Below are 15,246 nucleotides of genomic sequence, written 5' to 3' on the forward strand. Positions count from 1 at the left end.
GAACGCCACCCAGCTCCTCGCTTTCTCGAAGCTACAGGCAGCTGACCACTTCCTCCATTTATAGATGTGTCGACAGCCCTGGATTGGGCATCCGATGGCACCCAGGGTTCCACCCTGGTAAAATTCCATTCAATTCTAGCTCTGTCTTGTCCAGGACAAGAGCAGGACAGCAGCCTCGAGAGAGGGGAACAGGAACACCGGACACAGCGATCCTGCTCCTCTAGGGCTGCGGTGTCCCCTGAGGAGGCTCCCTTCCCCTTCCCAGCCTCAGGCTCTATAAGCTGCAGAAGCCATCCTGTCCCCTCAGCTTGGCTGGGGTCTCTGTGAGAGTCACCTGACAAAAAGCTTCTGGGCCAGGAGATCCTGGCTGGCAGGCCCCATGGCCCCGGGTAGTACACTCCAGCCTCTCCAGGGCGGGCCCCGCCACTCCAATTCCTGCATTTCTTGTCTGCTGCTGGTCGGTCCCTCTGGGAGGAGGATTTTGCCCGAGGATGTGGGGTGGGTGGGGAGCCTGCCTCCTCCCTCACGCCGATTGTAGAAAAGGAGGGGTTCCCACCCCATGGCAAGGCTGCCATCCGAGCTCTGCCCTCACACAGACACAGCCTCGTCCCCAGCTCTGACAGGAATCTTTTGAGCTGGTTGGCAGCAAGCAACATGGCAGAGGAGCTGTCCAAAGAGCAGGTGGCTGAGTTCAAGGCAGCCTTCACCAGGTTCGACAAGAACGGAGATGGCACTATCAATGTGCAGGAGCTGGGTGATGTCCTGAGGACCCTGGGCCAGAACCCGACAGAGGATGAGCTGAAGAATATCATCGCCCAGGTGGACACGGATGGTGACGGTGCCATCAGTTTCCCGGAGTTCCTGGCAGCGATGGCTAAGAGGATGAAGTCCTTGGGTGGTCAGCTGGACCTGCAGGAGGTGTTCCGAGCCTTCGACCTGGACGGCGACGGCTACATCACCATTGACGAGCTCAAGCAGGCCATGGCCCGGGTGGGGCAGAAGCTCTCCCAGGAGGAGCTGGAAGCCATGATCAAGGAGGCGGACCTGGACAAGGATGGACGGGTGAACTACGAGGAGTTCTCGCGCATCCTCAACCAGAAGTGAGACTCTGGCCCGGCCCGTCTCCTCTGCATGACTCTGGTTCTGGGGTTCCTGCTCGTGCACTGGGGATGTAAAGGGAAAGTCTGGGTGGTGGGACCCCTGGCCTCTCTTGGCCTGGGTTATGGGCTGTTGGGAGCCCCTCTGCGCCTTGGGGAGCTGGGGCTGCTGCTCCTGCACTTCTCTGCAGTGAATGGGGGTGCTCCTTACGTCACAGGGCTGTTGTGAAAAACCCCAAAGCCAAGTGATGGTCCAAATAAAAGCAATGTGAGCTCTGAAGGTGGTGCGCTGGTGCTTGAATGTTTGAAGGGTCCCAGAGGATGGCATGTGGGATTCTTTTGAGCCTCTACACTTTTCACTGGTTCTCAGTAAGAGAGCCAACCTGAGCAAGCCAGATGTCTGGCTGTTGCCTCCCCTCTGATCCTGCAGAGAAGAAGAGGTGTGGTCGTGATGTGGGGGTAGTCAGGTGTGGAAGAGGCATGGTTCTTTGCCTGAGCTTCTGGATCAGGACGGAGTGTGGACCCCAGAGCTGGGACACTGCCTACAGCACAAACAATAAAGTTTACCATCCTTTGAATACAGCCAACTGTATTTTTTTTTTTTTAAGTATGTGTGTTCTGTATTTGAGATGCTGGGTTGTGTACATTTATAAACCACAAAGATGGAGGTGTTCTCACTGGAATTAAGGCAGGGAAGTCAGGAACTAGGAAAGACAGAGGTGCTGTGGTGGGCAAAGGGCCTGTGGCACTTGTGGTGGGGCTGCTTGCCAGGCAGGTCCTGGGGACATGGCCTGGGGTGTTTCTAGGCAGAGAGCCAGCCACCTGTGACAAGTTTCCTTCCTCTTCTGCACCTCCACCAAGGCCTAGCACTTCGTTGTTGCCCCGTGACAGCCCCTCTGTGAGTTGGGAGCTCTGAAGTTGCTCCCAGGCTGTGGGCTTGTTCCGCAGAGCTGCTCAGGAGAGTCGGAAAGATGGAGATGGACAATGAGGGTCTGCTGGCAGCTGCCCGGCCCACCCTGATGTCAGGAGAACTGCCATTTGAACTTGGGTTTATGGTATTGCTGTGTGGTTTTTAAAACTTAGACCGATTTGATGCTGCTTGTCACAGCTCTGAATTTCCAAGGCTCCCTTGTCCTGGTTCTCAGAGATAATTTAATCTGAGCTCATCTTTCCCATGAGGGAACTGAGGCCCAGTGGGGTTAAGGGACCAGTCAGTATCGTCTGCAGCCAGCTCGGTGACCTTGGGTGCCATTTAATGATGGGTTTTGCTTCCCCTTTCGTGAAATGAGTTTTTCTTTTGTTTCTGTTTGACTGAATGAAATTTGCATCCAAAGTGTCAGAGGTGACTGACTTTATCTCGTCCTGGTTTGTGTGACATCAGTGGTTCCCAGCTCAGGACGGGGAGAGGCAGAACCAGCTTTCCTTGGGGGTTATTGCAAAACACTGGGTCAGGCCCTGCACCGCCCGCCCCCTCATTTGAGCACCTGTGGAGGAGGGTGGGCGTCGGGCCAGGTCATAAGGTAGGGCTGCCGCATCAATGATCTTTTTCTTTTCTTCTCCGTTTGACATTTTCAGTGGGTTGCTCCAGTCTCCCAAGACCTGCACGCACTGTTGCCTGGTTCGTCCTGGCCCCTTCCTCAGAGTTTGGCCTTGTCCCTGTCAGAGCGTTGCTTGTGCTTTGACACAGCGAGGGAAGGCCCTGGGCGTGAGGGCTGGGAGGTGGCCAGTGGGCTGGGGGGGCTGTGAAGGAAGAAGGGAAGGAATCCTGAGGTCCCTAAGGGCCTAGGGGAGGGTGGGGATGGGTTGGGGAAGAAGGCGTGGTACCTTTATCTGGCGATAAAGACTTGCAGACAAAGACCCAGAGATAAGGAAATGGGGGCAGAGGCAGCTACAGACCAGGTGGGGTGATTTGAGAAGGGGTGGGTGGCAAAAGTGCGCCCAGCATCCAGGATGGGGGTGGTTCCCTGTAGAAAGTCCCCATCCTCTGAGGGGCATAGGTCACAGCAGTCTGAGTTTCTGAATTAGTGATTCCTAAATGCCAGGGAGTTCTAAGATGAAGTTTTCCAGGCTGTGTGAAAATGAGAAAAATAAAGACTTTTTGATTAACCCAAATGTATTCAGTTTCTACAATTCCAAAAAATATGCTCTCTCCACCTTTTTCATGTTAAAAGTTCTTTCTTTCATAAAGTCACTTAATAGCAGATGATATTTTTGTGGTTTTTTTTTTAATGTTTCTATTCTGAGAGTCTTACACATGCCCAAAATTAATTTAGACATTTTACTGGCCCATCAGGTCCAGATGTCTGAGAATAAGTAACTGTTCAAGTCTGCAGAGTACAGAATGTATTTTCTTTCCTTTAAAAGAATGTGTGTGTGTGTGTGTGTGTGTGTGTGTGTGTGTGTGTGTTTTACTCTGAAGAAATATGTAGCTCACACATGGGAACAGTGAGCTCCAAGTCCAGGACTGATATTTCCTCGGAGAGGGAGGCACAGAGGCCCTCAATAGATGCCTTCACGTTTTGTCCCTTAAGCTGCCTGACAGCTATGTGGAAGCTACCTGTGTTTTTATCCATATTGTTGTATGACTAAAACATGTTTACTAAAAGTAATGCTTGCAGTACATGGGAGATGAGAACTTACAGAGGGAAGGAGAGAGATGGAGCCCCTGGCAGCCCAGGGACCTAGATTTGGCTGATACTAGAGACTGGATTTTGAGGCTTCACTGAGGAGCTGTTCCCAAAAAGGACTTGATGTGGACTCCAGGCCAGAAGAAAGCAGCAGAAACTTCTCTTTATCTATTGCCCTGAGGAGACGAGAAAGAGAGTCTGGGTCTGGGCGTGGAAGCTGGAAATCCTGAGTCTTAGTGACTCTTGTCACACTGACTGTGCAGGAGAGACACAGAAATGGTTTTAGCGCTGACTCCAAACTTCCTCGAAGGCCTCTGAGGGTTGAGCTGGGGCCCCGCTCCCTCACCTGAGTCCCCGCAGCAGCAGCCCTGGCCCAGTCTAGCGGGGAACTAGGAAGTGTGCAAGGAGCCTCTGAGGAGCCAACGTGGCTTTAGGGCACTTCAGGGAAACTCGGTTCTCTGAAAGACACTTCTCTGGAAATCAGTTTGCCAAGGCTAGTTCTGCACATGCTCTGTTTGCTGGTATTTCTCAATTTACCAAAAAAATAATTTTTACAAACACAAGAATTACAGAGATGTGTGTCGGGTGAAATATGTTAACAGTTTTTGAAGATTTCGCTGAAGTTTTTTCTGTCCAATTTAATATTTTAGTTTTGTTTAGTTTTACTTGTGGCTTGATAAATTATTTTAGTTGCAGCCAGTTCATATAAACATTGCACTACAACTGACAAAAAAGGAAAGTTCCCTGTTTGTTTTTCTCAGTACATGGTGTCTGTGAATTGGGGGAAGCAGAACTGGTTCATTTCAAGATTGCATAGTTGTACATGTCTCTGATGTCAAGGATTTGATGGATTATAGACAGGGAAGGTTTCTTTCTTCTAACAGATTGTCAATATAGACTGTTGCTTTAGTACTTCTTTTAATTCACAGGTTTATTAAGAGGCTCAGGCAAATAGATATTTGTGTGTAGATGCTTTGTGTCTGAAGTACGAGTCACACACAAAACCGGCATTCAGGCAAGTAGAACTGAACTGATAAATCTATTGGAACAGGTTGGGGTGAAAACACAACTAATTCAAACTAAAACAAAATTTCCCCCCAATTCTTCCAGATGTTGACCTGTACATTGATCTTAGAGGAATTACCCTACTGGTCAAAACAGCTGTTTCAGAAATTCATATTCTAAATAATACCTTTTTTTCATTGAATTACCCTGGATCTTTTAAATCCTAATTTATAGCTATTCTTTACAGGCCTGATGAACCCATCCCTCTTTTTAGGTCCACATCAATGCCACTGCCTCCAGGGAGCTTTCCAGAACAGGGTCGGCACATCGTAGATTCTCGATCTGTGCTCTGGGAGAGAGGGACTAGATCTCCACTGCCTCCCACCCCCACCCATCGGCTCTTCAGACAGTCCTCATCAAAGTGCACCTTATGTTGAAGTTCCTTGTGAACAAAGCCTAGCTGCCTTCCTCAGAACCCAAAATATAGAGTAACATCCATCAGCATTGTATTAGATTGGAAACTCTGAGTGCAGGGCGTGTAGACTCCTAGCCTGTGGCTAATTTAGCGTCAACCCTCCCACTACCTGCACTAGATGCTGGCTCCCTCACCCATGAGGTAGCACCTCCACCTGCAGAGCTGGCTTCCAAAGTGCCCATGGGATTAAAAGGCATCTCTGCAATGTCACACTCATTGGGAAGAGGGAAGACCCCGGGTGTGACTGAAGAGGGACAGTGACTCTGTTATGCTCTGTTTTTTTTATGGAAACAGCCCACATGCGACCATAGGGTTCCAACAGTTCTATAGTAGTTAGGGTTCTCCAGAGAGACAGAACCAATAGGACATAAGGAGAGATGTAAGAGGAGATTTATTATATGAATTAGCTCACTTGAGAAGTCCCAATTATGCCGTCTGCAAGTTGGAGAATCAGGAGAACCAGTGGTACGGTTCAGTTCAAGTCCAAAGGCTTGCGAATTGAGGGCTGATGGTGTGGGTCCTGATCTGGGTCTAAAGGCCTGAGGCCCAGGAGCTCTGATGTCTGGTGCAGAGGAAGATGGACATCCCAACTCAAGCAGAGAGCGAATCCGCCCTTCCTTCGCCTCTTTGTTCTGTTCGGGCACTCAGTGGATTGGTGATGCCCACCATGGTGAGAGAAGGTGTGATATGCTTTGCTTAGTTCACCCGTTCAAATGCTAATTTTATCCAGAAACACCTACACAGACACCCCCACAAATAATGTTCACCCCTTACGTGGGCATCCCTTAGCCCAGTCAGGTTGATATATAAAATTAACCATCACAAGTCCATTCCCTCTTGGTCTAGAAATACAGAGATTCCAGGGCATGTAACCTGTAGGACAGATGATGATTTAGCTATAAGATCATTTGGACAAGTTTATAATTTCAGGTTATATGATTTTATATAACAAGTTACATGATTTCAGGTCAAGATCAAGATAAAGATACCCCCTCTTCTACCCTCAAAAGTCACCAAGAGCAGATTCTCCATAGGTACAGGAACTGTATGTTCCAGAGCCTCTGGAACAATCTAGGTAAACTATCCTGTCCCCTCTTCTCTGTAAGCTTGTCCAGGGTCTGAGTTTTGGGGTCATTAAATATGGCCACCCTAGGCCTCCATCACTGGGATTATGCTCAGTCACCCTCTAGAGGGAGCAGAGGCGGCCTTTCCCAGCCTCATGCCTGTGTAGTCAGGGCCTGCCTTCACCTCCTTGCTGCCCAGCCTGCAGATGACCTCACCGGCCCCTCCCTGCGCTTCTCTATGGCTTTACTATAATCTGGGGAAGGGCCAACATGTCTCACTCTGCAAGCTCCTTCTTGCTTATCTGCGGTTCTTCCTCACCTTGGAGTACTCTCATCTCTTTCCCCACTGCAGATGGTCCTCACCCGCAGGCCACTGGCACCCGCTGACTTTCCAGCCTGTGCCTGCCCTTTGTTAGTGCTCAACAATTCTCGCTTTGGCTGCACAATTACAGCACCCAGAGTGCTATTGAAAAAGGCCATGTGGGGGCCCTTCAGTTAGTCTGGGCTCCTTGATTTTCTGACCCCTACTTGGTGCCCAGGCTTGGTTATTTTCTATAGGCTCTCAGGTGCTTGTGGACCAGGCTGAGAAGCCAAGAATAAAATCGTTGCTGTGACTTGTCCCTGGAAATCATGACTACCAGTTGCCCACGTCTACTGGGCATGTGGGCAGAGCTCAGGGAGGATCCAGAGAGTAAGCACCCCACTCTACAGATCTCCATGGTGAAAGTCTGCGCAAATCAAGTCTGAATCACTTTTTTTGGGAACAAATGATGCTCTGCTTAGTGACCTGTCAGCTCCAATATCTACTCTGCCACCCAGAGACACTTGGCGCCAGGAACTTTGTCAAACTGGGAACTCCTGCCTTTCTGCCTAGTTGACTTTTGACTCAAAGGAAGTCAAATCTTGAAGAAAGGAATAGCAGTGCTTTTGAGGAACTGTATTTTCCCCAATCCAGAGCCTGGTGATCATAATAGCACGGAGGAGGTGCTAATGGTGGTGATGCTCCCATTCATTCATTCATTCATTCAGTGTTTCCTTGAGCCACCCATCTTATTACGGGTCTATGGGGACATGGGATGAGATGTCATACCAGCCTCTGCCCTCTAAGGAAAATGAGATGTATGTATAAATGACCATGTGCACAGACAGTGGGTGGCAGTGTCATCAGTGCGCACAGCAAAGGGCCAAGATGCTGAGGTGGTGGCCCCAGGCTCTGTACTAAAAGTGAGTGAGACTATCAACGCATGAGAGGATGCTCTTGGCAGAGGGAACCATGAGAGTGAAAGTGTGGGAGTGGGGACATGCACTGCCTTTGGGGCCATCTGCACTGCTTGGGAGACCAGGGAGATGTTGGAGCCTGTTACAGAGGCCTGACTGCTGAGTTCGGCGTTCTTCTCAAGTTCCGGGTGAGCCAGTTACCAGCTGTGTGACCTTGGGCAAGTCATTTATGCTCTCTGTGCCTCAGTTTCCTTACTTGTTAAGTGGGTGGTGGTGGGGGAAATAATAATTATATTTCCCTCAATGCTGTTGGGAAGCCTAAGTGAGTGATAAAGATAAAGGACTAAGAGTAATGTCCAGAACAGCTTGTTTCATATAAGGAATATAACTATACTCATATGCATTAGTAGCGCATTTTGTTTTCCAGAAGCTGAGATGGAAACTCCCTGAAGGGTTTTAATCAGAGGTGGTATGTGGTCAAAACTGTGCTGTGGGCAGATGGTTTCAGCAGTGCTGTGCAGGATGAGTGGGAGCAGAGAAACAGGCCCTGGAGGAGGCTGATCTGATGACTTGAGCCTGAGCTAATAAAGGAGGGACAGGTAGGACAGAGCGAGGCTGAGGGGAAGGTCGCTGCTGGTGTGACCAGCATTGAGCCGAGTAAGCTGAGAGCTTGGGGCTGAGGCTGACTTCGCACCTCCCTGAGCCCTAGGAAGAAGGGAGGGGAGAGGAGAGGAATAAGGCATGTGTGCTCATGTTCCCTGAGAGTACAGAAGCAGGACAGGGTGCACCACCTGCTGCGAGGAGGAAGCCTTGGGAGACTGTGCATCAGGGGAGTGGTGGACCGGCTGGGAGTGCCACGGTGAAGGTGGACTGGCCCTTAACAGACCCAGATTTTCTTCCTTCCTGCTCCAGGTGCTGAGGCCAACTTCACCAGTGGCCTTAGAGGGCTTGGCATTATGAGTTCTAGATGCAATCATGCAATAAATTTGGTGAGGTGTTAGTTGTGCCAGCTGTAGGTAGGAAGTGGAAAGGAGGGGAGGGGAGAAACCTGACCTTGGTGCTGACCTTGAGTAAGGCCTTGGGTAGAGCTTTCCTCATTAGCAGCGCCTCCTCCTCTGCATACTTTATCAAGTTGCTGTAAGAGTTAATACTACTTTGGGCCTGGTGAAATGTGGTACAGATGCACCTGTAGGAGATGCCTGTCTTTCCACAGGCTTCTGTGTCCCTACAAGTGTTATCAGAGTCTAGGGGCTTCTGACTGGGCCCGAGATGATGGACGTTTTTTGCTTCCACAGCTCTGGGTGGGGCCTTATCAGTCTGCAGGGGCTGCTCTGCTTCCTTCGAGGGTTTTTCCATGAGGCAGAGGGGATTTCCGCTCAGGAACCCCCGTGGTATCTGTCAGGGCCAGAGGGGAGGGAGGCTGGAAACAGCCCATTATCACTTCCAAAACAATGCTGGTCTCTTGTCCTGTGGGCTAGCGCTAGAAAACAAAACCAGGCACTTTTAGACCAGAGGATTGCATTCATGGGTTATAATTATCGCAGGGGGATGTGACCAGGAGCTGGGAAGGAGAGGGAGAAAGGAATCGAGAACAATAAATAATTAACTTGGAAGCTCTGAAAGAAATCCCAGAGACCTTCAAATCTATTGTTGGCCAAAGTTTGGGATCCATACCAGGGATGGTACTGGAGGTGATTATAGGCCTTAAACTGGCCAACATAATGAAGAGAACAGGCCTCCCTTTCCAAGGCCGAAGTATCTAGGCTGGATTGACTAGTATGATTTTGTTTTGAGGACATTGTTATTGTTTCCTTCTATTCATAGAAAGGGAAGCTTGTTTTCCACTTATAAAAGTGACATAAAGTGGTCATTTCAAATACATTGACTAAACGCTGAATGAGCAGATCAAAAAATGTCAAGTAGAGAATGGTATAAAATTGCAAAATTGTGGTGGTGGCTCTCAGATAACGGGACCTTTAGAAACACGATATAACCCAATGTTCCTTTATTCTTGGGAAGGGACCAAGGCTACCAAGGGATGGGCTTCACCAGCGTTCCAGGAGAGAAAGACAGGGTGTGATGGAGACAAGGTGGGAGGGAGCGGGAGAACGGGAGAGGTGGAGGACTTTGCTGGCCGGGACCGGCATGGGTGGAGGGAGAGGAGCCCTGCCGCTCTGGTCCCACAGGCAGCCTTCCTTCCTGTGGTTCTCACGCCTCCAGCAGGGGCACAACACTGGCCCCCTCCTGCTCTTCTCAAGCCCAGGGTGGAGCTCAGGACCAAAATCTGGCTGCAGCCACAGAGGGAAACTTTTCAAGATACAGCTTCCAGATCTTTTGATTGGTTTCACCAAAGGTTTTCAAAAATTCCTTGGGGACTCCAAATTTCTGTTTTTGCTAATCACAAAAAGCACCACGACCTGTAGATTTCTATCAACTCGAAGAGAGCCAGAGAGGCCAGGGACTGTCAGAGGGACTGGCACTATCTGTCCTGAAGGGAGGAAATAAGAAAGCACTTCTCATTCTACACCAGCAAACCTAGAGAATGAAGGTCAAGGTCAGTAATTTTGGGAGGAATTTGGGATAGGCATCAAGGAAGTGCTGTTGATATGAACAAATGATAGCAGACAAGCCATGCAGTAAACTGTGTGGGTTCTAAAGCCAGGGGTTTGGGCTCCTGGAAGCTTCTAGTATATACAGATGTCTAGATAGAAGGCTAGTGTGGAAGTGCAAAGGGACAGTGCTTTTCTCAAGATTCTCTGCATCTTATTTTCCTGCCATGGTCCCACCACATGTGGAAACACAGCTGTCAGAGGCTGACAGACATCCCTAGTTTTCCCCAGAGCTCTCTCTCCAGAGACTGGAGCAGGAGAAAGGGGCATCTCCAAAGACCGGGTGGTGTGAATCCTGCCCAGGTTCCTTGGGTGTGGGGTGTGAAGGTATCTGGTTGAGTTTAGGGATCCTCTGGGGACTGCCAGGTAAAAACTAGGGAGTATTGTACAGTGCCCCACACTATGATGGGTAATGCTACCCAGGCTGGACATTGAGTTGGCTCCCAATGAAATGCAAGAGCTACCAGGAGGGAGGACAGGCTTTTCTCTGCAGGAGGGAGGACAGGCTTTTCCGTGCAGGAGGGAGCTGCCTGCGGCGATGGGCTCTATTACAGACCTGCGCCCTGCCACTCCAAGAAGAGCATCCAGAGTGTGACTTCTGATTTGCGGCTAATATTTGAAACCCCCATTTGTTATCTCAGTCTGTGACATCTTGACATGTACAGCACATGCATCCCCATCGCAGTCCCTTTGGGGGAGGGCTCAGCTGCTGAGGGTCACACTGTCAGTCTCTTTGAGATTCTGGTGCACCCCAGCTCCACTCTGCAAAGCAAATTTTAAGAATACTTAGCCTATGACTTGAGGCCAGGCCATTCCGCCCCCTACTCTGAGAGTCAGTGAAAATACCTCTCTGGCCACTTTCTTGTGATGCAGTAACAGAAACAGCTTAATTACATTTTGAAAATAAAGTTAATAAGCTGTAGCAAAGAGGCATTTGGGGGATGGACAGAATTAAAATTGGGAGGAAAAGAGGTGGAAGAGGGTATGGGGGGGATAAATGGTAATGGAAAAAATACAATAAAAATATTTACAAAAAAATAAAATTGGGAGTAAAGCCAATGATTGCAAAACATCTGTGGTCTTTCAGAACACAGGCTGGTAGAGCCCACGTCACAGCCATGCGATGAAAGCAGCCTTCCCAGCATCTCTTGACCACAGGAGAGGGGATGTGTTGGCCAGTGGAGGTCCCCATTTGGGACCTGTGCAGCCATTTGCACACCTCAGCCCAGGGACTAGCTCTTTGGTGGGGGTGGGGGATGTGGGCAGAATGTGGTGTGGGCTCAGCACATGCCAGGACCCTCAGTACAAGGCAGAGCTGGGGTGGGAAGAGAAGAGGACAGACTGTGATACAGCCTTGGCTTGTAGTTCCCCCCCCGCCGCCCCGCCCCAAATAATAGAGGTGGGGTTGCATGCAGAGGGTAGATACTTAATAAATGATAGTGTTTATCGGTTGTGCTATTGAACCACAACATTCCTGTCTTTGACAAATCTTGCATGATTGTTATACATCCAGGATTAAGAGAAGTCAATTTTCCCCGCTGTGAAACCAAGAGAGGTTGAGTAAGACTGGGCATTCAAGGTCAGCTTATTTGCTTTGTATCCTGGGATGTAAGATTCAGGGACAAAGAGCATCAGGCCTCAGGGCTCAGACCACAGCCACGCCTGGTCAATGTTTGTGTGACCTACTCCTCTGCTTCGGGGCCCTGGAGAGCCTTGGTTTCTCTTTCTGAAATTTACTTCTTATTTGTTCTCTCTGCTTTGGTCCAATCCCAGGGCACTGAAGAGCTCCTGCTGGCCTGGTTATCCCATGACTCTCCCCACAATAGTTACATAGGTTGTAAATATTTAGTGTGACAATTGGGAATTGTAACCCATCCCACCATTTTTTTTGACATTGTTTCTGTAATTGCTGACTCTGACTAATATGTAGCTTGAGATAAATAGCCTGTTTGTATAAGAATTCTAGGAACTAACTCTAAAAGATACAGACTCCGACCTTGAGTCATCCCAGCTCTGGGAGATTTGCTGACCGTCAACCATAAAACCAGGATGACGCACACACCATTGCTTGACCAGTCTTGAGGTCCTTATTGGAATGGACTGTGCCTGTTTGCACGTAGAGAACTTTTCAACCCCTCTGCTTGATCCCTTTTTCTGCTTTCGCTCTCCCTCCTAATAAAAATCTCTGCCTGCCCTGAGAAGTTAAGATAGGCTTTGGGCCATCTTCTCAGGTGGCCGGCCCTTGAATAAACCTCTTTCTTTTTCACAGCCACCTGTTTCATGAGTTTGGCTTTGGTTGCTGCAAGCAGACAGACCTGCATTAGTTATCTATTGCCGCATAAAAGTATATAAAAACATTGTGGCTTAAAACAATAATAAACATGAATTACGTCATCCTTTCTCTGGGAGCAGCTTAGCTAGTGGTCCTGGGTTGGCACTTTTTGTGAAGTTGCAGTCAAGAAGTCAGAAGACTCCACCGGGGACAGGTGGGTCTGCTTCCCCAGGGCTCCAGCACAGGTAGACAAGCTGGTGCTGGCTGTGGCGGGAGACTCAGCTCCTCCTCCCCTGAACTTCTCCAAAAACCAGCCTAAGAGTTCTTACAAGATGGCATCTTCCTCCAGAGTGAGTGACTGAAGGCAGAGTAAGGCAGAAGAAAGTCACACATTGTCACATCCTTCTTACTCTGTTGGTCCTGCAGACCAGCCCTGATACATTGTGGGAAGACAGGAGAAGGTGTGAATTCCAGGAGGGGCATCACTGGAGCCCACTAAGGGGTTGGTGACCATTGGACCTGCTGATCTGAAAGTCTGTGAGTCTTTGGTCAGCTGTGTCATTGACTCCTGCTACCATGGAGCTGAGATAACTTAGCCTTTCTGTCGCATTCGGCAAACACGTTTGAGCACATTCTGTGTCAGGAGCAGTGGTACGTACTGAGGACACAAAGACCAATAAACTCACTGACCAGTAGAGACAGTGACATTCAAACTGGAAACTGTTGTCATGGACAGCAATAGATAACTGGGTGGGATGGGTGGGGACCCTGCGGAGGGAATTGGTCGATAGGGGAGTCAGGGAAGGCTCTTAGGAAGAGGTGAGGCCCACCTAGCTGAGTCTTGAAGGATAAGTAGGAGGTCATGAGGCTGAGGGAGGTAGAAAGCAGGGAAGAATAGTATTCCAGGTGGGGGACCATGTGGACAAAAGCACAGAGTGGAGCCAGCCTGTCTTGTCAAGGGGAAGCAAGTTGCTGGGCATTGCTGGGCCACTATGCCTCTCCTCTCAGGTGCTTTGATTTCAGAACATCCCAGAACCAATGGAAAGTTTTGCATGTTTTCAACATGTGCCATTAAACAGGCAGATGCCAACCACTGTGCTTGTTTGCCAGTTACTGCAACAAAGCAACTCTGTGGAAAATTCTTGGGACCATCAGCCCTGGAGGATCTGGCTGTAAGTTAGAATAGCAGAGAATGATAGAAATAGTTTCCATTTATGGAAAAGATTGTTTCATACTTCTTGCCCATAGGCAAACAGTTTTGTGGTTTTAGGGACCCCTCCCCAGTTGCTGTCAGGCGGCGTGTGCGGGAGTGTGTATTTATATGTGTCATTTTCCTTTGTTTTGGAAAAGCACGTTCTCCACTGGGATCAGCAGGCACAGATAGGTCTAAGAGAACAAGTGTGACTCACAGGCCTGCCTGTGCTGGTGAGTCTAAGGGCTGTGTTGAGTTTTCAGCTACATCTGCCACCCTGTAAAACGTGCTCTACCTTTGATGCTCTGGAAGAGTAATACACTAGCTATTTATTATACGTGTGGTTTGTGAGGTTTGTCCTGTGGCCAGCTTCACTGTCTTAAATGACATATTCCTTTGGGGCAGAGACTGTGCTAAATCCTCCCTCCTGTCCTGTGCATAGACATGGCACATGGACATCTGAGACATGATAGAAACTAGGGGAAGAAAGTGGGGCTGCAGCTCCACTCTACGTCTAGTTCTCCGATATCTAGAGTGGATCCTGGGGTACCTCCTGCCCTTTGCCTTTTCCCCTTCTCCCTCTCCACAGCCCCTTGAGACTTGTTCCCTCCCCTCCGGCAGTCATCACGGATTCCATGTGTCTCTGGACAGCTGGGTGGAGAGCTGTGGGCTGAGCTCATACCTGGAAATCACCCAAGATAGAGAGAACCTATGTGGGCCTGGTGGGCGGGGGTGGTGGTGTTGGAGGCTGGAGTGGATTCTGCCAAGAGAAGACAGACAGGGTCTATGCATGATGGTTGGCAAAGGTAAGCGATGTCAGATAACAGACGCTTTTCCAGCCCTGGAGCTGCTTCCAGGAGTGGAAGGAGGCCCGACGCCAACCTTTCAAGTCGTGCTCAACAGACAGCTATAGTTTAAACTGCAGAGAATGGGCCTGGAGGGGAGAGAAATAACCCAACCAAAGGGGTACAGCCTGATCCTTCATGATCTCACCACTCAACCCTGCTGGGCTAGGGGGAGGGCTGGAGCTGCAGTGCCGGGCCTACTTCATGGTGGTAGGAGAGAGGGCCCTGCTTCTGACTCTCATTAGGCTTCCCTCTTCTACCAGAAGGCATAGGAGAAAAGGGAGATGCAAAGGCAGTGGGCCTCGGCTGGGGGTTGGTACAAGTTAGCTGAAAACAGAGTTCAGTTAGTACCAGACTCAACTGGGAAGGCCAAAGACACGGGGGTGTTGCTGTGGACACTGTTATGTAGGATGACACTGTCACTGTCTTCCCCCTACTCCCACTTGCCTTGTCCCTACTTGTGAAGGGTGGGCCCTGGAGTTACATTTATGCCTTAGATTCTGGTTCTTTGGGAATCGGAGGTGCAGTCTACTCTGGCCAGCTGGGCTCGGCATTAGAGCAACACTCTGACCTCTGTATGCACCATTTCTCTTAAGCAGCTACAGTCTGAGTGAGGGCTTGTGGCCCAGACACCGGACAGGCTCAGGTCACCATGCTAAGCATTTACATTCAATGTTTGTAGAACATCTACAGTATTATTTCAGTTTTGATGTCTAGCTATGAAGGATGTGCACTCTCAATGGTGCATTTTTTCCCCCTGGGTCTGGGTAATTCTTTTCTAAATAAAGCAGACTATTTTTTAGAGCATCTTTAGGTTCACAGCTAAATTAGGTGGACAGTAT

The 15,246-nt window shown here is 49.4% G+C and overlaps 1 protein-coding gene across 1 annotated transcript; it reads left to right on the forward strand.

The window, feature by feature from the left end:
- The first annotated feature begins 559 nt into the window (after window positions 1-559).
- Window positions 560-1,104, forward strand: LOC129084580 (calmodulin-like). Its single transcript, XM_054590788.1, has one exon. It carries the CDS (start codon window positions 655-657, stop codon window positions 1,102-1,104), a length of 450 nt encoding a protein of 149 aa, XP_054446763.1. The 5' UTR covers window positions 560-654.
- The last annotated feature ends 14,142 nt before the right edge of the window (window positions 1,105-15,246 follow it).

The sequence above is a fragment of the Pteronotus mesoamericanus genome, unplaced genomic scaffold (assembly GCF_021234165.1).
Source record: "Pteronotus mesoamericanus isolate MK-2021 breed Mesoamerican mustached bat unplaced genomic scaffold, CSHL_Meso_final contig_130, whole genome shotgun sequence".
NCBI lineage: Eukaryota > Metazoa > Chordata > Mammalia > Chiroptera > Mormoopidae > Pteronotus > Pteronotus mesoamericanus.

Coding starts and splice junctions, on each gene's coding strand:
- LOC129084580 (XM_054590788.1), top strand. CDS start 655: ATGGCAGAGGAGCTGTCCAAAGAGCAGGTGGCTGAGTTCAAGGCAGCC.